Source organism: Phocoena sinus, chromosome 2 (assembly GCF_008692025.1).
Source record: "Phocoena sinus isolate mPhoSin1 chromosome 2, mPhoSin1.pri, whole genome shotgun sequence".
NCBI lineage: Eukaryota > Metazoa > Chordata > Mammalia > Artiodactyla > Phocoenidae > Phocoena > Phocoena sinus.
The window spans coordinates 156,374,491-156,397,265 of NC_045764.1; the positions used below are offsets into that span (position 1 = coordinate 156,374,491).

Genomic DNA, 22,775 nt, shown 5'->3' on the forward strand with positions numbered 1-22,775 from the left:
CCTCTTCCCAACCCTAAACTCCCTTCCTCTTGCCACCGAGGTAAATTTTACCCCCACCTCCAGATCTCACTGAAAAGCCATCTTTCTTGTGAAAATCTCCCAAGTATTCTAGTTCATACTGATTTTTTTTCTGTGTATGTTGACATTGGTCTCTTGGATTCATCAGTCAGTTGAACAGTTATTTGTTGAGTGCTGACAGTATGCCAAGAACGTAATGCAAATACTGTTATTGATTATGTGCTCTGTTACATTTCTCACTTACTTATGTGTATATGTACTTACTGCCAAAAACAAACCACCTTAGGAACTGTTTGTTTTCTCACAGAATTAGACCCAAAATATCAATGCAATAAATATGTCTTGAATTGACTAAAGTATATTCATGATAAACTTAACTAGGATACAGGTCACTTGTTAACTTGTCAGCTTATGATCACTATAGTAACAGGGTGATGAATCTTCTTAATAATAAATATTTTTTATTATGCTTGACCTCATTAAATCTTGCATAGTGACAGATATTGTTTAAAAATTTTTATTAACAGCTCTTTTTCCTAGCTCAAAAAGGGTATTACAGATGATAATCAGCAGAACAATTAAAAACAAAACCTCACCTCTATAGAGTTAGCCAGTGTGTAGACTTTATTACATAGGCACATTTTTTTTAAGTAAGCTGTTTTTAACATAAAATAAATCACATAGTACAAGAAGTTACATTGAATGAGGATAGATGATGAAGGAAGGAAAAGCCAAGCCTTGGATCAGCTGAATCATTCACTGGATCTTGGGTCCCTCCATCCTGACACATTGAAATGCTCTAGGAGCGTTACAAAAATGGAGAGTGAGGAGGGGGTGCTCTTTTAGCGCTCCCTGGCTTAAAACACTGATTGATTCTGTTTCATTTCTTGAATATGGTAAACTTTCTCCAGGTTCTTTTGGCAGGTTGACTGACACAGAGGTTAAATGCATGCTGACTTAGGGTCAGAGGAGTTCATATTCTTCCCTCTGTCACCCCAGTACTTCAAAACCCTTAGATGCTTTGGTCCGACAGGTTGCTGTCAGGATCTGATTGCACATCTGCTTTCCCAGAACCGCTCCCATTGGAAACCACGTGTGGGTGCTGACCCTGAAGCACACAGAGGCCAGACAGCGATGCTTAAGGCTTCAGTCACAGTGCAGCTAGATGGTGTCCACAGCCAGCACTGAGGGTTTGATCCGAGGCAGGAGGTGGGACTGAACAGGAAGAGGATGCTAAAATTCCTTTACTTTGTCCGGCTGGAATTGAGCCATTATATTTGAGCAACTCTTAGTATAGGAACCTAAAATCAAACTAACACATACCACAAAAGAGATGCTATTTTGTAGCTTGTACACATTTTAAAAAAATAATTACATTTTCATGTTACTAAGAGACTGTGAGGATAGGGAGGACCGACCCTTTCATCTCCTTTTGCCATACTGTGTTACAGATAGTCCCAGAATGTTTACTAAGTTTGCTTTCCTCCCTCGATTTCTGCAGTCTTTTGTATAAAAGGATATATCTGTAAATTGTTGATCATCCCGACATAGCCCCTTGGAGGGTTAGACCGACTTCTACTTCAGGTAGTACCCAAATCCTATCAGTTCCTCTTCACCTTCACACCACTGTTGTGCTGAGTGATGCCAGAGGAACTTCCAGAGTAGTGTTCCAACTGATCTTCACCGTCCTTTTGATCCTCCATGTTTATCTGTGTTTTGAAGGCAACTACAAAATAGAGGACTGCAGGGTTGTCTGGGCAGATGGTAAAGGATAGAGACATTAAAAGAGAAAAGATGGGCCAGCTGCTTTTCCCAGTATTCAAATTTTAAACTTCTTGGTTCTTAAGATTATATGAAGAGTCCTATTGACATGAAGTATCACTGACAGACAGTGGCACCAAAGACAGTTTGTAAAATAATCCGTAACACTGGAGCTGGAAAGGATCTGAGGGAACAGTCAGTCCAGCATCCTCACTTTTTTAGCTGAGGTTTCTGAAGCCCAACTGGGAAAATTGCAAGTGACTTAACATGATGATCGTCTTCATGACTGTGTCCTTTAAGGATTCAGAGAAACCCCAATTCTCCCTGGATAAAGGGCTCGCCCACCAATGTCTTTACATCAACAGTCCTCCGTGTCCTTGTGTTTGGCCTTAGCCCCCTTTAGGGAAGCTGGTTACTGGGACAGCACCTTGACCAAATACTTACTGAACTGAATTAATTCTGTTGTTTATCCCTGCTAGGCAATCTTTTATTATTCCTGGAGCTCCTTACATTTAAGGGATGGCCTCTAGTTCAAGTATTTTTATTTATTTATTTATTTATTTGCGGTACGCAGGCCTCTCACTGTCGCGGCCCCTCCCGTTGCGGAGCACAGGCTCCGGACGCGCAGGCTCAGCAGCCATGGCTCACGGGCCCAGCTGCTCCGCGGCAAGTGGGATCTTCCCGGACCCGGGCAAGAACCCGTGTCCCCTGCATAGGCAGGCGGACTCTCAACCACTGCGCCACCAGGGAAGCCCCTAGTTCAAGTATTTTGAGGTTTGGTGGCCAGTGCTGTATTTGTCATTTCTCTATATTTTTTCATATTGCCATTCTGTTTTTTGATTCTGTTCTTTTATAGCTTTTCATTACATGCAGTTATTATTTGCCTCTCTCCAGGCACTACCAAACACATTGCTATGGATAGTTTCTGCCTTTACAGGCCTGGAATTGCAAATTCAGAGATACTTTTTTTTTTTTTTTCCCCAATTGTTAAAAGGACTAGACTCTAAATCAGGTTTGCTAAGGCACAGTATAAGAAATGTAAAAATTCCATATTCTTACTTTAGTTAATACATGGGAAAATACTACTGACACACACATTTATGTCTCTTTCACTTTTAATTCTTTAAATACATAAATATGAGTCACAATATCCAAAGCAAGTTTCATTTAAAAAGAACATAATTAAATGGTAGAGAGATGGTGACTTGTAGGGAATTGGCACTTAGACATTGGTGATGACAATATGTTTAGAAGTTGGTGAAAATGCTATGACTAATTTTATATAAGAGCTGTCATGTTTTGAATGACACTTGTTAGTGAAATGTTAAGAGATAATTCCTTTACTAGATAATATTTTCTGTGGATTTAGCTTTTTGGTCAGTTTTGTTTGAATTTCCTGTTGCATTCTTAACATGACCTAAACTCTAGATATGCTAGAATTAACTTATAATCATCATTCGTAGAAGAGTTAAAGTTACCATTCCCACCTGGGAAAAATTTTTAAAGTAGGCTAAATGGCAGTGCTTCCTAGTCAAATCAACTTAATATTTCAAAGGTTTTTAAGAAAAATTTCAGATCATTCTCTGTTTTCCCACCACGAAACTTATTATGAGATTTAAAGCAGCTCTGAAATCATGATGTCACTTCACACGTTTCAGCCTTACTACCCCAGGCCTCCATCTTTCTTACTATGGTGACAAAATAAATGTGCGGTAACATTGGTCAGTGGTTAATGTTGGGGAAAACAAAGACCTAGCACACCAAGACTGTCCATGTACTCTATTAAATGCTTTCTTCTCCCTCTCACCATTCGAATGGTCAAGGCTTAGGCTCACAGAGCTGTCTGACGTACAAGAACTGAATCAATAATCTGGACTGTGACAGCATCTGTGCTACTGTTATCTTTGGGCATAAAAATGTTTTTCAATATGAATAAGATATACTGTAGTTTAAGTTCAGATGCACATTAAGTGCTTAAGTGCTGACAGTTATCACTAGTTGACAGTGGAGGCAAGGAAAGAAAAATTATTTAAGTTCTCCAGGAAATAGAAGCATGCTTGTGTGCTTTAATGTGTTTGATGATAAGTAAGGGTTAGGTAGCCTTAGAGTCTAAGCGTCAGTATGCATTCAGCAAACATTTATTGAATACCTAAGTAATTTTCCTTTATTTCATTAATATCTGTTTGTCCTATCAGCACAGGATTTAAGGTAGCTGAAACTTATTATATTCCAAACTAACTTGGTGGTAGGTACTAGAAACAAAGAATAAGAGCCATTTCTTGCCTCCATGGATCACATTTCTTGGGAATATGAATTTCTAGGGAAATAGGCTCCTGCCCTCATCTACAGGATTTGAAAGGAAATCGCTCTAATTTCAAATAAGAAATATTTTACATTAAAAGAATGTTCTTGGGAATTCCCTGGCAGTCCAGTGGTTAGAACTCGGCGCTTTCAATGCAGTCGCCTGGGTTCAATCCCTCATCAGAGAACTGAGATCCCGCAAGCCGTGCAGCACAGCCAAAAAGAAAAAAAATGTTCTCAAGGGTTATGAGCCCTGCCAATAATGCAGGAGGGTTGCATGGGGTGGGGGGTGGCGGGGAGAAGAAAATAGAAGAGAAAAAAAAACTGTCCAGATTATATTTCATATAAGTAAAATAACACAATTTTGATAAGGCATAACTAGTATATTTACAAGAGTGGCAAAGGGAGTTTAATGGTGCACCCACAAAGTACCTCACAGTCTCGTTTGATATATCATGAGTACATCTCTCATCCTCCTTTACTATAAAGTCAAAAAAGGAAGTCACCAGTCTCAAAAAAAAAAGCACAGCTCTTAATATCATGGGACATCTAATTTATATTCTAATAGTAATAGTAAGACTATGTATTGGTACAATGAACTCACTTCTAATATTTTCACATTACTGATAACATAGACAAGGATTATTTGTGGCCACACACACAAAATCCATGTCCAGGGTGGCAAACTTAGCATCTGCATATCAAAAAGGTATTTGCCCAACAGTGTTTTCTATGTAGGCTATTAACAAAACTACATAGAAACTACATCTAAAAATATATGGTATTATATTTCCCACCCCCCAAATGCTACCCATAATCAACTTCCAAAAAACAGTAGAGGGAAAACAAATCTGATGAAATCAAGGTGGTAGGTTTTTAAAAATGAATGATAATATGATTGGTGAATGTAGATAGCATGGAAGGGATTTCCCCATCCCTTGGTTTAAAAAAAAAAATGTCCAGGTGAAAGTACAAAGGCAATGAGAATTAACCAACAGGAAAAAAGGGTCCAACCACCGATACACATGTGATGCTAGCAGGTGAAGCACAGATCTTGAGAGGGTGCACAGGTGCTAACCTTGGGTAAAGAAGGTGGTAGAATGACCTTCACCTTGCCAACTCTTCAACCCATTTCAATGTTTTTATAAGGAATCTCATGTGCTTTTAGCACAACAGGGGAAGGGCTAGGCCTTGGAGTCCTCAGTTGACAAAGACCTCTAGGGGACTCCACTGTATTTCAAAGAGCATGAAAAACCACTTATCAAACTAAAAACAGAGTCCTAATACTGTTGAAACGAAACCTATATGTAGAAGGGATCTTGTTAAGAATCTAGCCCAAATCCAATCTAAGAGTCCCTTTCATAGCATTTAGGATGGGTTATTTTAGCCTTTGGGCATTTGCAGCAACTGGAAGTTTTACTGTTCGAGTCCATTCCTCTTTAGAACAACTCATTACAAAGTTCTTTCTTATATTGAAGCAAACATCTGTCATCTATAAAGCTCCTCTTTTTGCCCTTTGAAGCAACACAGGAAAAGTCCAGTTCCTCTCCCCTTTTATAGCTCAACAGAGATTTCAAGGCAGCTATTGTATCATTCCCTCTTTTTCCCTTTCCAGCTATACCTTCTGTTCTTCAGAGGAAGTATTCCCCTATTCCATGTATAATCACACTCTCCACAACCCTGGCCACCTGACTGGACACAATCAATTTATTAACATCTCTTTTAAAATGTGGTTCCCAGAATTGAACCCAGCCCTTCATCCAGATGTGGACTGACCAGTGCGGCATGCAGGACTCCCTAGACTTCTGTTACCACAGGCTGAATGCATTAGTTTTGTGAATAGCTATGATATACTCCCGATTCAAAACTGAACTCATTTCCCCCAAGAAAACATTTTATACAAAAACTGCTGTGAAACCAGGACTTTCCAACACCCTTCCCATTAACACACACAGGTAAACACATACATCCGTACACACATAGGTACCCCATTTTGTACTTAGTGGGCTGCATTTAAGAAACTCAGAATATAGAGTTTCTCATTAATGCCTATTTAATTTCATCCTTTTAGTTTCAGTCTTATGTTCAGGTATTTCAAAAAATTACAATGATTTCTATATCCTAATGTCAATACATAGAATTCAGTGAATATTCATGGAATGAACTAATCCCGAATCTGCCAGTCAACAGACTAAGTTATATGTCTATTTCTATGTCATCTACAAATCGGATAACCCTTACTCTATTCTTCATGGGAGAAACAGGAAGGCAGGTTAAAGCTGCCTTTAAATTGTTGAGCTCGTATCCTCTTTGGGATGCAGAGGTACAGAATGTGAGCTGGAACAGATGAAGAGAAAGAATATTGAGTGTCCTAGATTCTTGGAATCAGGATTTAGTGTTCCCAACATTAGAAAAATATGGCTTTCCCTCATCTCTACCCTAGAGTCTTCTGCCTTTTAGATCTATTACAATACTGTGATTATCAAACTCTGCATTTTTAGGAAAAGCTCATACAAGCTCAGTTTTGAAACGGCTTTTAAAATGATCTTTTCAACTTACATTCCCTGTAAAGTTTGAGTTAAAGAGACACACGCAGCTGTCTATTGGCTATGAGGTATAAAGAGTTCCCAAATGCCCCTGACAGATGCCTGAGATACATGTATCCATCTGTTTCAGGAATCAAAAATGGCCTATACTTTTCAGTGTGAATTTGGAAATTCACTGAGGTTTAAGCTGTCTCCTGAATTGAAGATAATCTTACAATGAACGTTCTTTTTCCCCAGAGTGAAGAAAAGTAAAAGCTCAATTTTGCTTTCCCTTCAATAGCCACTCTTCGCAGAATGTGGGGCTACTCACAGAATTTAGAAGTGTCCTCTTGTGCCTTTTTTCCATTGTCTGCTGTGACTCAGGGTGATGAACCCTGGGACTGATGCCTTAGAAAGATGGAAGAAGTGTTTCAGTCAACACTATCTAGAACCAGGAGGGAAGCATCTCAAAAACTTCTGTTGCAGTGTTAACATTTGAAGAATGGAGACACCTATGAAAGGTCTAGCAGACCCAAAGAGGAAACCGGTTTTGTACCTTTTCTCAACTTTTTCTAAGGGGAGTGACAGGGATGGAGTCTTAGTTAATTAACTTCTCAAGATTGTTTTCCAGAAACTGATGTAAGTGACAGATGAACATCGGAAGGAAATCACGCCAACAATGATGTTGGGAGTTTCTTTTCCTGACTTTATCAGTCACAAACCATACCCAAGTGCTGTGAGATAAGCAGAGTGGAGAGGAGGCTTAATTATACAGTAAGCTCCAAAAAGTCAGGTGACGCAGGTGCTTCAGGCATGATCAGAGCCTCTCCAAAGCAAGCACCTTAGGGCTTCCTGTTAGAATACAGGTAACTACAAACAGGGAGGTCCAATACACTGTTCCCAACGTGGAGTAGCCATGGGAGGCAGTGCCTTGAACTTCAGCTATTCAGGAAGACATCCTGTCGTGATGCTCAGGTCAGGGCCCCCTGCAGTAGGGCTTCGTCACTGGACCCCACACTCCTTGGGATTTTCCATTTCATCTCCTTCAAAGTCTGGCTTCAAACTCTTTTTTTGCTCAATTTCCACCTGTCAAGAATAGAAGTTGGAGAGAAATATCAGAAGAAATATCAGGAAAACATCCCAACAAATAAATAAACCAAAAGAGAAAAGCTCACTAGGTTCTTTGAGAGTCCTTGTAATTTGGTTAATGTTCTGGGCTTTAGTCACACCAAGCTACTGGCCATGTGTATATTATGGCTCTGTCTTTGCACATGCCCTTTGCTTGGTCTGGAATTCCTCTCCCTCTCAGTCCACCTGGAAAATTCTTATTCTTTGCCTTACACAGCTACTCAAAGGTCACCTCTTCTGTGAAGCTATTCTTGACTCACCAGGTAGAGTCAGGTGCTCCTCTGTGTATATTCCCACTACACCCTGTACCCGCTACACCACAGACTTCGTAGGACAGGGCAGGCCCTTGTTCACTATTGTACCCCTATAATATGGGCATACAGCAGGCAATCACAAAGGTTTATCAAATGAATGAATTCCTTTGCAGCTGGTTCTTTACACTCTCCGTTATGTTATCCCTTTAAAAAGTCTCCAAATGGATAAGTATTGTAGTGTTTACGGTTCTGCCTATATCTTTTGGAAAATACTGTAGCTATAACTGTAAAGAGATTAATAAATTAATCTTGCCTTGAGAGTGATATACCTCATCTGAAGCCTTTGATAAATCAAGCAGGGAATCCTTTGAGCTGAAGGAGTTTCATAATTAAAGCCGCTCTTCTCAATACCACTTGGATATTTATGATGAGGGAAACAATCCAAGACAGAACAGTTGACTAGGGTCATGTTTGAGGAAAGTGCTGGGTTTTTTCCTGGCCACAAGATGGAGTATTTGTTCTTTTTGGTAGTTTAATGTTTTAAATCACACAAGTAAGGAAATACTTAAAGAACAATTAAATGATCATATAAATCTAAGGATGTTATTACGAATAGAAAATTATTAAACCACTTTGCCAAATCCTTCAGTAACCCCCTGTTTTCCATCTTTGGCATATAATCTCCTATTGAATTTCTAACTACTCAGGATACAATCACTATTTGTGTCGGAAATCTCCAACTTCATTTCCTCCTTCACAGCCCTGATCCTGTTACTATTATAGAAGCTTGCCTGCCTTTTGAGTTTGTCCAGTTATGGCCCAGTGACCAGGTTGTATGACTTGGTATATGTCATACTTCACTATGACATACTGTCATACATTGTGTCATACTTCACTATGTAAACTTCATTCAGATCCACTTCATCAACACCTGTAGCTGAAATATATGCTTTGGGTTAGCATTTTCCTGACCCTCTCTCCACTTCCAAACTCACTCCCCTGCACATAAATTATATGACAAATGAGTAATAATAATCCCATTACCCCATTACTCTGTTGTTGTTCATGATGACTGAAAGACATTATATATTATATACTCCTCCTTCATCAGCCTGTACTTCTCTTTCCAACCTTTCTCTTGCCTGCTAGAGAGATTATTCATTTAACTCAGAGCAGACTCAACCACAACTATGCATGGTAAACCGCCTGCAAGGTGGTAGGAGAATACCGTGCACCCTGGGCAGGCACTGCTAAAAGGAATGAGAAGGGGGAGGGCATGGGGGTGCACAGACAGACTTGGAAACATGAGCCAGATGCCTCCCGAGGCTACCTTGTAGCTGTAGTGTGCAGAATAATTGACCCACTTCCTGACGTCGGTCTTGTCTTCCACAGAGATGGATCTTACGGCAGCTTTGGAGGCAGAAGTTGTAGGCATGCTGAACTCGACGTTAATGTGATTGGCGAATCTGGAAGGCACTTCCCGGTCAGAGCCAAGTTCAAGATGGCAGAAGAAACAGTGTGGGTGACCAGAAGCTATGAAAGAAAGACAAAGAATCTAGGGTTCGGGTTCTTTGGGGAGGAAGTAGAAGAGCCTCAGTAACAAACAAAAGGAGGCCTGGCAGTCTTTAAGAGCATCCAGCTCTGAGCAGAGGATCTGCCTCGGCAGAAATCACACTGCATGTGCTTCAGACCCTTTGACGTAACACTATGTGACTACAGCAGCCTGGTAGCCTAGCAATAAAACCCATGACCTGAGAAATGGAGTGCATTCTGCCTGCTCAGGTCAGAGTGCTCTGTGAACACAGTAGAAATACTATGAAATAGAGGTTGTAGATTGGCAGAAAGGAATAAAAGAGATCAGCACTTAGCACCTAATAAAACATCAAAGACGGCCACCTGGAGCAAAATCATCAATTTCCTTTGGAAGATGAATTTTCTTAATAGCATTTGATTTTTTTTTTTTTTTTTTTCGGTATGCAGGCCTCCCACTGTTGTGGCCTCTCCTGCTGCGAAGCACAGGCTCTGGACGCGCAGGCCCAGCAGCCATGGCTCACGGGCCCAGCCGCTCCGCGGCATGTGGGATCTTCCCAGACCAGGGCACGAACCCATGTCCCCAGCATCGGCAGGCGGACTCTCAACCACTGCGCCACCAGGGAAGCCCAGCATTTGATTTTTTTTTTTTTTTTTTTCCGGTACGCAGGCCTCTCACTGTTGTGGCCTCTCCCGTTGCGGAGCACAGGCTCTGGACACACAGGCTCAGCGGCCGTGGCTCACAGGCCCAGCCGCTCCGCGGCATGTGGGATCCTCCTGGACCGGGGCACGAACCCGTGTTCCCTGCATCGGCAGGCGGACTCTCAACCGCTGCGCCACCAGGGAAGCCCTGTTATTTTTTAAAAAATGCTTTTGGCATGTTTTTTTGGTGAACGGCATATAAAAATGACAAAGCGCTTAGAAACAGCACATATGCTTTAGGGAAGCATGTGGAACGCTGGAGAGAATACAGACTAATAGTCAGGATACCTGGGTTTGACCTGCAGCTCTCCTAAGTGCAGAGATCCCACACCCAAGTCCTTTTTGTTCTCTCCAGGCCTCAATTCCTCACGTGTGAAGTGGCGAGTTGGGCGGTGGTGGAAAAGGGTAGGCTGGATAATGCCAGGCATCATCCCTTACTGCTATTTAACTCTATAAATCTATGGCTAGTTCTACTGTATTTGGAAGGCAAACTTACGGTTTGATTTTCATTTGAGGATTGTTATTAGATTATTTGAGGGAAAAGAGTCAGAACTTAGTTCTATGGCGATCACTACTGCAGCCTCCTCCTCGTTCATCGGATGTAACAGGAAATGTTTGTTGATAACTCTAAGCCAAGTACTGTGCTTTATGCAGATTCTCTCACTTCTCTCTCTTCATAACAGTCCCTTGAGGTCATAATTATTACGCTGCACAAATGAGGAAACTAAGGCTTCGGAAGGTAAGGTCAACTGCCCAAGGTCATAGCTAGAAAGTGGCAGAGCCAAGAACTGGACCCAGCAGTCTGACTCCCAGATGTTCTTAACCCATTTGTCTGAGTCATAACCTCACAGTCCTCAAACCTCAAGACAGGTTTGCAGGGTGACAGGGGTGGAGAAAAAGGAAGCTGTAAGAAACCCATAAAGTAACTCACTGTGGATAAACCATGTGACTCTGACTTCATTATGTAACTGAAACAGCCCTTAGTTATCCGAGTTTCCCCAAATAAACAGTTCCAATTTCCTTTATTGGTCTGGGCAGGACTTTTTAATCTCGGAGCCTGAGGACATACACACCCGCTCTCCAAGGAAAACAAACAGAGTGAAGTATTTGTTTTGCCCTGTTTCACAAATGTAACATATTTCAATGGGTCTTTCTAAAGAGTAATACTTTGGAAAATTAATTGAAAAAATTGCAGTTTTTTAGGAAAGGAATTTAAGATATATGTAGTAGTAAAAATTACATTATTTGAAAATGAATCCAATTTTTTTAAATTGTGTACCACAGATGTAATTATATAGCTGTCACTTACTGAACACTTATTACAGGCCAGAGACTGTGCTAAACACTTAAAAACATTACTAATTCCATTCTTTAATTAGCTAGGTGTTAATAACCCTATTTTATAAAAGAGGAAACTTGAGATTTCTCTGAAAGGTTTAAGTAAATTGCCTGAGGTCACACAGCCATTAACTTGTAGTACTGGGAATAAGACTCATTATCTAACTGACTCCAAATTATGTCCTACACTCCTCTCAATATATTGCTATAGATTTAGATCATTACAAAGTATTTAGAGGAGTTTCTTAATTTAATTCAATAGCAACCTGAACAACAGTTTTATCTAATTACCCTTATTTACACATGGTTGGAACACTGAAAATCATAACTTTCCACAAAACTGACCCCCCTCTTCTCACCCCACCAAAGCATATTCACAGAAAATTCTATGAAAGCAACATTCTCTCTTGAGTTCTAGCATCAGCTAATGCATGTGTAGGGCTAGTGGACAGATAGGGAAGTACAATTTTGAAAGCTAGTATAATTTAATTCATGTTAATGAACTAATGAGCTCACATTATGTCATCTTCCTTGATGAAGCTGAGAAAATTTAATATTAAAATTCAGATTTCTATTTTCCATAGAAGGGGAATCATATTAGAATTGTTTTCCCTTCACCTGATCTAATGAGAACTGGAATTCCAGCAAAGAAAGCTACCTATGCAGAACAGAATGTTTTGTTTCCTGGCAGACAATCTGGGAAAGCACAGAAACTTGTTCTGGTGCCTTCTAGGATTAAAGGGAAGCTCTTGGGATTAGGACGGGAGGGGTCCTGGGAGAGCACAGATAGAGGGACCCTGCTGGTGGGAGCCATGTTGGAATCCAGTGGCAGCTTGTTAGCCTTTTGATGGCTTGATTGGGATAAGCCTGCCGTGGCTGCAGACTTGAGGTGCCGACAAAGCCCAGGATGCCAACCTGCTGGCCCATGCTGCCCTGCTGACCATCCTACCTGTTGGGGCTAGGGTTGCAGGGCCACTGCAGGTGGGAGCAGATGTGCAGAGGTTCAGTCCTCTTTCACTGTAAATAGAGGTGTGAGGATTATGAAAAATGGCCTATGAAAGGCACCTTCCCAAAGCTATCTCAAGACTAAGAAGAGCTCAGAAAAGGGACAGTTACTAACAGATCATCGTCAATTCTCTGGCTTCACGGATGGAGCAGTGGATGGGGAGGGCAGGGGCTGGGCACAGAGAATACCAGCAATGGTAAGAACTTGCATTCTGACTGGAATTCAGATCCTGTACATCTCAAGTTTCCAGAAAAAGGGTGCTATTAATTTCCTGAACTGATACAGAAATATACCATTGGCCAGAAGTAGAAATAAGAAGCTCTTGGGGGGATTTCATGTCTAAAAATATACAACCATGACAGCAAAAGCAGTAATTGAGTGGGGGGTAGGTTTAAGTGAGAAATATCCCCAAATATCCTTATGCTGTCCTTATGTATTTTAAAAATCATTCACAAATAAGGTTCACAAAAAAGGTCTTTTCTCATGTCAAGCCTCTTGCGGGTTAAACGGTAATTCCCCTGTTACCTCAGTTCTCTTCTCAAGGGCATCCGTGCCAAAGGGGAATTGAGGGTTTCTCCTTCCTGCCATCAATTCACATCGGCCCCGTGGCTGAGGCAGAAATCACAGTGCTATCACCAGGAGGACACAGCGCTGATTTTAGGGAAATGAATAAGCAAGCTCAGAGAGGAGGACTTTATGTCAAAAATTCTGTCAGTTTAGAAATAGGGGGTGGCAAATCCAGCCTCAAACACAGAGGTCCAATTGTCTTTTCAGTTTGCACTGCTACACCCAGTGTCTGACAAGAAAGCCCTGGTGTGTGTCCACTGCCTGGCCTGCCTAGGGAGTTGGCCAGATCGTATTGCTTCTTGGCTTCACATTGTTTTACGTTTAGGGTAACACAGCCACTCCACACTCAGAACAGGAAATGAAGACTCCAATCATACTGTTAGGATTTAATAGTGAGAATGGAAAAAAGAATATCTGCATAAGAGAAAGACTTTAACCAACAGTTTTTCCAAACCTCTCTCTCTCTTTTTTTTTTCTTTTTTTTTTTTTTCTGGCCCAAATACCCACTTTTTTAACAGATGAGCGAAGTTTATTATAAACAAGAAGAAAAGTGATTTAAAGGGTCACAGGATCATGGGCTTACTGCCTACCACTGGGGTCACCCAGACTTACTCTAAGAAACAAAGCTATTAGAGCTGGTTTGATTACTCCTTAGTTTTGTCATTTCACCAGATCTCACTGGAGCCATGAGGAAAGTCATTGCCTTCAGGCTCACTCAAGCACAGAAGCACCCCTGCTAGCTGTGATCAGGCCAGCTAGGGCTGGTAAACTGTCTCCTTTGTTTAAATTAAACATCCCTTCCCTTACTTTCTGTCCTTTTGGATTTCAGTCCTTTTGGACCTTCATGTCCTGGCTGGATCTTCAGTCTGATCAGAAGCCCCTTCCCCATCTCCAGATCCTGGCTCTGAACTTGGGATGTTATGATTGACAGGCCTTGCACAGGGTGACTGGAATCATAAATCTAACTCTTGGCCTGTACTGTACACATGACTGGCCATAAACTGGCTCTTTGACCTATACTTGGGGCAACAGACATCTCTTCAAAGCCCAGAAGCCTTCTAGGATCTGGAAAAGGATAGCTTCCAACACCAGATAAAACTTTAATGAGTCAGAAAGAATACAGAATCATAAGCTGCCTTGGAAATCTGCTTAGCAGCCCAGCTGAGAAGAAGAATGCATAGTTTTATGGAAGAACTGTGATAGTAAGAGAGTAGAAAGATGGAGTGAACTGGGTCACGCGTGTTTGTTAAGTACTTTGCTCAAATATTTTTGTTTTTCTGGTCCCCCATTCCCCCATCCCTCCCCATCATCATTCCTATCACATAACAAAAACCAGCACTTCATAGGGCGAGAGCATGTGGAACTTTGACCCCAGCTCTTTAACAGCCACGTGGCGGTTTTCACAGAAGAGGAAGCTCTGCCTACCTGAGTTTTTGTCAGGCAGTCGGTTGATCCTCCACACAATGGACTTGAAGGCGTGCTCATACTTCGCAGTTCCCAGAGTCACTCTCATGACAGGCTCAGAGCCAGACAAGCTAGTTGAGCCAAAACTTGCCCCCCGGTTCACTTTGGCTTTCAGAGACTTTTCCCCCAGGACACTTTCCCTGCGGAAGTTTTTCACCCACTCACTGGGCACAGGGTAGCGAACCATCACATTCTCACAGGGAACCTGAGTGAGAGGATCACAGTTAGAGGAGAAGCCAGATGACATCCTCAGCCAGCTCTGCACCTCCACCTCTGCCCCACTGATGCTTGCCACAGTCCTGAGTGTGAATGGCAAGGTCTTCTCAGCAAATACTGTCCTGAACCTCATTAGCTCAAGTCGGCAGGCATCCAAAGGGTTGAACAGAATAACCCGTGAGCTGTTGAATACATCCTCATCCACACACCTGTGAAAATGGCACTCGTGGAGCTTGATCCACTTTGTGGTGGTGGTGGGCATGATGTCTTGCCGGGAAACGATTTCGTTCCCTTTGACGAGAACGTCATTGAGACCCAAGCGGCACTCGGCAAGGCCAGAGAGGAAACTCAGGATGTGGACCCGTGTCAAGACACGGTGCTGGAGAATCTGGTTGTCTCCTTTGCTCACAAGGCCAGAGAACTCATCTCGGACATCCACTGCAATCTCCTCTTCAAGGTAGTTCAAGCCAACTGTGCACAAGTCCATTGACAACACCGGCAGGTCCATGAGACGGTCCTGAACTGCACGGATGAAGCTCAGGAAGTCATCGTAATTGGTGGTGCCCAGCTTAATCACTTGTTCCCTCTCGGCCACGTGGGCCACGGCAGGTTTAGGCTGGTATTTCTTCTTCTCCTTGTAGGTGACGCGGTCTATCCGCAAGCTGTGGATCCTGCCGTTCTCATCATAGTTTTGGAGCCGGGGCTCTGAAATCTCATGGCAGATCTCCAGCTTGAACTCACGGAATGGCTTTTCTAAGCCCTTCTCATAATACAGCTGCAGATACCCACTGTCTGTCAGTTTGATGTAGATGGGTCCCCAGTGCCTAGAGGACATGATGTTTTTCTTCTCAGGGATCCTAAGCATCATGGGCCACCCATCCTTGGGCTGGGACAGTGCGGAACCTGGTGGGTGGTCATCTAGTTCAGTCCAGGCTATTGGGTCATCATCAGGGAGTGTTGTACTCCCTAAGCGATCGGGATCCTCAAGTTGGAGTCGTTTGAGTTTTTCAACAGCATCACAGTGTGACTGGTTTTTGCTTGAGTCATCAAAACTGATGGCATCCTTGTAGATGACAATGAGAGAATCTCTTGGGCTTTTGCCTGTGGTACCAGACATGGAACTGTCTTGGGAGCGCCTCTCCTGCTCCTCAAAGAAAGCGCGGAAAGGGTTTATAGGGGAGGGTTGTACATCCTGTAGAGTCTCATTCAGAAAAGGATTGGTTGCCCTCCAAAGAGGAGCCTCAGGCACGGAAGGCGGATGGTTTAAGGAGGAAATGTCCAGCTTCTGAACTTTGGAGAAGTTCATCAAAGTGCTCTTGGGACGTTCCCTCTTCTTAAATGACCCAGTTGAGTTACAAGGTACATCTGGGATCACAGATGCAAGAGGTGGTGTTTTCGGCTTCAGAGGAGAGGTGATTGGTGGCAAAGGGCTGCTGACTTCATTGTCATCAAAAGTGACCCAGCTAGGGAAACGAGCAGAGGTCACTAGAGTGGCGGGGTGTCCGTTCATAGCTGGACTGCTGGCCTGCCAGTTGATGGCCTCCATCTCTACCTCTTCATCTTCCTGAAGAGAGGAAGAATTGTCTAAAAGGAAAAGGAGAACATATGAAGGGTTGCTATTCAGGGCCTCTAGAGGTATAGGAATGAGGGATGACTAGAATTTTATATGGAACCCAGTAAATTCCAAAGCATTTCATTACTTGTCCTCAAGTGTTTCGTCTGGGCACAGCTCTCACAGTTTTGTAATAAGCAGTAAGAATACAAATGTCAATACAGAAGCACTGATAGGACCCAGGTCCCTTGCAATTTAACTCTTATACATTCTCCCTTTATTTTATCGAAGTTTCTGGAATAGATTTTTTTTCCTTGACTCTAAAGTATGTATTCTTATATTTTTAAACATTGAAAACTACCTCCTACATAAAATGATATAAAGCTGATCTCATTGAACAAAATAAGCCATATGCTCTAAGTGATAATATGATTGTAAATAATGTAATCGGAGAGATTTTTACCCAAATATGGTAAATAAATATTAAAGACAAAATGTTAACATCCTTAATATGAAATAAATTTACACAAGTGAATAACAAAAATACAAAATCTTGAAATACAGGCAAAGGACACATACAGACAACCCAGGAAAGAGAAAGGAAAAATGTCTAATAACCACGTAGAAAATGTTCAGTCTCACTAGTAATAAGAAAAACGTAAATTAAACCCCCAAAATCAGTGAAGATTTTTAAAGTTTTAGTATTCGACGAGGGTAAAGGTGCTATAATATGAACAGTAAATAGACCCTTAATGGGACCATAAGTTGCTACAAACTCTCTGAAAATGGTTTGGCAATTTGTATTAAGGGTCTTACAAATATTCATGAACAATGACTTAGTAATCTCACCCTAAGGAAATAAATCCAAATTAGGAACCAAGTTCTGGGTGAACGTTAACTGAGGCATACAGTGGAATAACAAGCAGCCATTAAAATGTTTACAAGTTCGTATAACATGAGAAAATGCTCCTGACATTAATCTCTTCTTTTTTCTCTAAAATACTTTTCCATCTTGGGGTTTAATTTATGGGAAAAAAAAAAGATTATTACAAATAAAACTCCACCCTAGCAGGGCCTTCGAGGAAGGAGATACAGGAGTTGAGTTTCGATGCAGGAAGACCCAGACCTTTTCAGTAAAGACGCTGTGTGTCTGCTGGGGTTATGGGAAGGAGGAGGAAATGAGGCCTTTATAAAGCAAGGAGTGGATTCTGAGGAAGGAATGGCACAGAAAACAAATCTGTATTTGGCATATAGTAAATGCTCAGTGAAGGACTGTTAATTGAATGAGTGAGAAAAGAAACTTTGCTTTGGAGCAGTTCTATTCTCTCTGTCTCTGGAGGAATGTGTATGGGGATCTCTGCCGCCATTCCACCCACTGTTTTTACTGCCAGAAATTTGGAATCAAAGAGAAATGAATACTCAAATGGTTAAGTCAAATACTTGGCTTTTCTTACCATCCTGCTAAATCTTCACGAATATCGTATCCAACCACACCAAATGAACAATGTCACATATAATTAAACATGTAATTACACATGGATGGGATGGCTGCCTCTCATCCATCTCTCAAAGTATATTTATTCAAACAAATAGCAATTACCTCTACCGAAAAAATCAGTTTGAAAATATAAGCTAAATGCGTGCATGAGTGAGCATATATACATACCCACATTCGCCCCAGAAATATAATGAACAAAAAGTATTTTCTATATATGCAGCATCACAAAAGAATTTCAAAGCATTATAAAATGAAAGATGAGACTCTCCTTCAAATTAATCATTAATCCACTTTTGTAGATGCATAAGTGATTTATTTTCTAGAAAATGAAGGGAAAAGGGTCAGAAAACAATCCAGGTTTGTAGGACTTATATTTTATTACTACTATAACTGCTGCTGTTGTTGTTGTAATGAAGCCTAAAGGGAACAATGTGGCCCTGAGTAAAATACAATCACTTCCTTGGAACAGTAACTAATCCTCCCTAGAGAACTGGCAAAAGGGGTGTATCGCAAAATGCATCACTTTCTAATGAAGCAGCTCTATGGAGCTTTTGTAAGCAGTATTTCCACCCAGACAGTCTGGTATTGACCCACCCCTTGTGCCAGGGATATCCTTTTTGCCTTGGAGCTCATTACTACTCCCTAGTTCAAAACGTGCCCTAAGTCCTTTTCCTTTGGAGGGTGGCTTTCTGCCAAAGCTGTTTATTCTTGCTGCTAAAGGATTCTCTTCTGTTGGGAGACTTGTCCCCAAAATAGCACTTCTCATCTTCCTCTCCCAAACCAAAAAAAGGGGGGGAAAAGGCCTCTGTCTCCACTGAAGATAATTTTCTTACAATAAATTTGTTTTTAAGCCAAGTTACTTGAGATCACACCAAGTCCTACACAGTTGTGAAGCATTTGACTCTTAATACAATTTAAATGAAGTATCTTTAAATTTGGGGGGAAATTTTTTGAATTAAATTAATTTCTAGAGATTCTACATTCTCTTAGACAGCCATCAAAAAGTTTCAAAAGACTTATAAAGTCTCTCCTTTGGCATTTTCATCTTCCATGATTACAACCTGTTTTAAAAATCCATCCTTTGGGATGATAGTGGGGTATAGGTCAAATTTCTGAAAATGAGAATTTGTTTTTCTACAAAATCACTTATAAAGAAAAAATATCTTAATAAAGACACTTTTATAGGGCTTCCTTGGTGGCTCAGTGGTTGAGAATCCGCCTGCCAATGCAGGGGACACAGGTTCGATGCCTGGTCCGGGAAGATCCCACATGCCGCGGAGCAACTAAGCCCGTGCACCACAGCTACTGAGCCTGCGCTCTAGAGCCCACGAGCCACAACTACTGAGACCGCCCCATGACTACTGAAGCGCAGCCAAAAAAAAAAAAAAAAAAGACACTTTTATAGATGAAAAGCAAAAGTGATCCATAGTTCATATAGGTCATAGTGGTTCATATTTTCATATGAAAATAAAGCATTTCTTGAGGTGAACCTAAGGACCACCAAATAGTACTTTTAAAAATTATCCCGTTAACACTGACTTTCCTATTTGTGAGTTCTAATTTTTTTTTTCATTTATCACTGACTGAAGGACATCCTCAATTGTTTTTATAAAGGTTAAGTCATATATTTTCTGAGCCTCTTTTTATTAAAGAATGGTCTTTGAGACTTTCACGTATAAAAAAAATGACAATCTGTATGTAAAATTCCTTGGGGAAAGTATTTGTATAAAACAAAAATTCAACCTCTTTAATATATAATGACAGTGTATCCTTAATAAAAATCATACACCCTCACAATAAAATAGGATGAAAACAGGCTATTCACTAATGAAGAAATATAAATATCTAATAACTCGTTGGAAAAAAGAGTTTAACCTTATAAAAGAATAAATACAGGACTTCCCTGGTGGTCCAGTGGTAAAGAATCCGCCTTCCAATGCAGGGGATGCAGTTTGATCCCTGGTCGGGGAACTAAGATCCCACATGCTGCAGGGCAACTAAGCCCCTGCACCTCAACTAGAGAGCCCAAGTGCTACAAACTACAGAGTCCATGTGCTCTGGAGCCTACGTGCCACAACTAGAGAGAGAGAAGCCCGCGCGCTACGACAAAAGATCCCACGTGCCACAACTAAGACCCAACGCAGCCAAAAATAAATTAAAAATAAATTAATTAATTAAGTAAACATTCTTTTTGGCGGTACACGGGCCTCTCACTGCTGCGGCCTCTCCCGTCGCGAAGCACAGGCTCCGGACGCGCAGGCTCAGCGGCCATGGCTCACGGGCCCAGCCGCTCCGCAGCATGTGGGATCCTCCCGGACCGGGGCACGAACCCGTGTCCCCTGCATCGGCAGGCAGACTCCCAACCACTGCGCCACCAGGGAAGCCCTAAACATTTTTTTTTAAAAAGAGAATAAATACAATTCTCCCTGTGTCAGAGAGACAAAGACTTAGAAAGAATAATAATCATTACTGGTGACACATGGAAATTTACACTCTATAATGTAAGTGTTAAAAAGAAATCTTTCTGGAAGGCAATTTGAAAATTTGTACAAAAGTCTCAGAAAAAATAATCCAAGAATTCTACTTATAGGCTTTATCTAAGGAAAGAACAAGACAGACATGTAATGATGTATATAGTGGTATGTTTATCATAGCAGTATTTGTATCATGGAAAAATTGGAAACAAATGTCCAATAATGGGAGATTGGTTAAATGGAATCTCATGCATCAATCAAGACAATGCTATTGATGATGTTAATTCACTGGAAGCTGATCATGATATATATTGTTGAGTGAATAACAAGAGCCTACAGTGTGGAGTCAGACTGCCTGGGTTTCAATTCCGTGTCTGCAGCTTATTAGCTATGTGACTGGGCAAGTTGTTTAACTTCTCTGCGTCTCAGCTTTCCCACCTATGAAACTAGAAGAATATTAAATCCTACCTAACAGGGTTGCTGTGAAAATTTAATACAGACGTTAGAATTGTATTTGGCAAATAATAAATGTTCAGTAGATGTTAGCTGCTATAACTACTGCTGCTGTTGCTACTGCTGCTAGAATGATACATATTCATGATATAAAGTGTAAATATGTACTAAAAAGCTTTTTGATGTGAAAACAAATGTCTCATGTGGGGTAAGAGGTGATTTTTAAAATTCTAAATCTGTATTCTTTTTTTAAAAATGCTGTATTGCTTACAAAATAAAGAAATATTAAGAGGTCAAAACCTATCTTTATTCCTCCCACTGATTGACCTTAGAGCAAGAAAGCCAACAGCTTCACTGTAGTCCATGTTGATAATGCAGCAGTTAGATCCCTAAGACACTTATGACTGGTGTGGCTGGTAAGGGAAACAATAAGGGGGAAAAAAGTCTGGCAAATTTCTCCACTAAGAAATCGGCAAAAACTAATGATCTTTAGAACAACATTAACTATCATCCACAATTCCGTTTTACTGACTTATTAAAATATAACCAAAACTCCAGCATCATTTTAATTACTCTCTCTTCCATATTGCTTTTAGCATTATGAGTTGGCCTCTGCCAAATAAAAGCCATGGATGAAGATTAGGTTCTTATTCTACACCACAGGGAGAATTTCCAGTACCTAAGAGCTTCCTTAATGCCTTTACTGATGCAAACTAAAGAGAAATGGTGGAAGAGTCATCTTGACACACAACTTTTTAGGAGCGTTGTTCAGTGGTAGAAAAGAAGTTAACTAAACAGGATTGACATTTATACAGGGAAGCCTCTGGGCATAAAGTCTTCCCCTGATAATGTGAATGTGTATGGGTGAGAGAAAGGAGTTACTCATTTGAACCTTATCAAGGGAGCTTCTAACTTGGATAAAATAAGCTGAGACCTGCTTAATCATCACAATACACTGATAAAAAGGAGAGTCACAGGGTCTGAGTCTATTTATCTGTCCTTCCGCATTGTCATGGAGAGGGGATGCTTTGATGCTGGTCAGAGATATCCCCAAAGTGAAGAAGTCAATTCATCAAACTACCACTTAACCACTACTTGACAGAATCCCTATCAAGAACATTTTACACTGCATTCTGGGTTTTATTTGCTGAGAGGACCTAAGAAGCGGTACTGAGCACCTTCAAATGACTGGTCCAGCTCACCCTGCCAACTCCCTCCCTGCTTATCAAGACTGACCTAATACATTTCATCACCCTTTTTTTTTCTCTCATAAAAGCAAGCATCAGACTTTAAGTTTGATGAATGGCGCAGGAACATCCCCAATATCTTGTGTTCCGAGTCTGTTCTAAATTTTTTAAATCTGGTTCTAAACTTTTGCCTGTTTTACCATTGCCCATTTCCCCATGGCTTCTTCAATAGTCAACCTTTGGATCCCTGCTTTTGGCTTCTTCCTCTAACAACTGAACTTCCACTCAACTGGCTTACTGGTTTCCCTGGCTTAATTTGCCTTTCTGATATCAGCTTCTTATGTTGTCTTAGATGAAGGCTGTATTCTCCCACCTGGGCAGAGATCCCACTGTAACCCCTTGCTGTTGTCTGACAGGCCCAACTTCAGTTCCCCAGCAGAGGTCATAGGCAAGGGGCAGGGCTGGATTCCAATATCTACAGTAAATTGAAAAACTGGCAATCCATTTAATAAATTAATCTCTTAACATAAATCAATCTCTTGACATTTTATATATCAGGGCATCTCAGAGGCTTAACTAGTGATGATACCTGCTGACCTAACCTAACCTGTGTTTTATTTATTTTTTGTTGCCATAGCAAAAAGCCCCCTGCATTTCCTTCCCATCCTAAACTATTTTCCGAGCCCACCAAAGAGGAGTAAACAAAGAGGAGTTTCTAGGGTCTGAGCCCTTTTGGATGGACTGTGAAACTCTCTGCTTAATGGCCCGTCAAACTCTTCTATGATGTGACAAGAGAGTGGA

General features: G+C 41.2%; 1 protein-coding gene across 4 annotated transcripts in view; it reads right to left on the minus strand.

Moving 5' to 3' along the window:
• Positions 1-619: 619 nt before the first annotated feature.
• Positions 620-22,775, minus strand: part of STON2 (stonin 2) — a 149,806-nt gene continuing 127,650 nt past the window's right edge. For 2 of the 4 annotated variants that reach the window (XM_032624936.1, XM_032624937.1), the window contains exons 5-7: positions 14,556-16,394; positions 9,318-9,520; positions 620-7,691 (exon numbers count right to left, since the gene is read on the minus strand). In XM_032624936.1, the coding sequence (XP_032480827.1) occupies positions 7,608-7,691; positions 9,318-9,520; positions 14,556-16,394 (2,126 nt within the window). In that variant the 3' untranslated portion in view covers positions 620-7,607. Of the gene's footprint in view, positions 9,521-14,555; positions 16,395-22,775 lie in introns of all 4 variants that reach the window. The other 2 variants (XM_032624935.1, XM_032624933.1) reach the window with 1 other exon arrangement.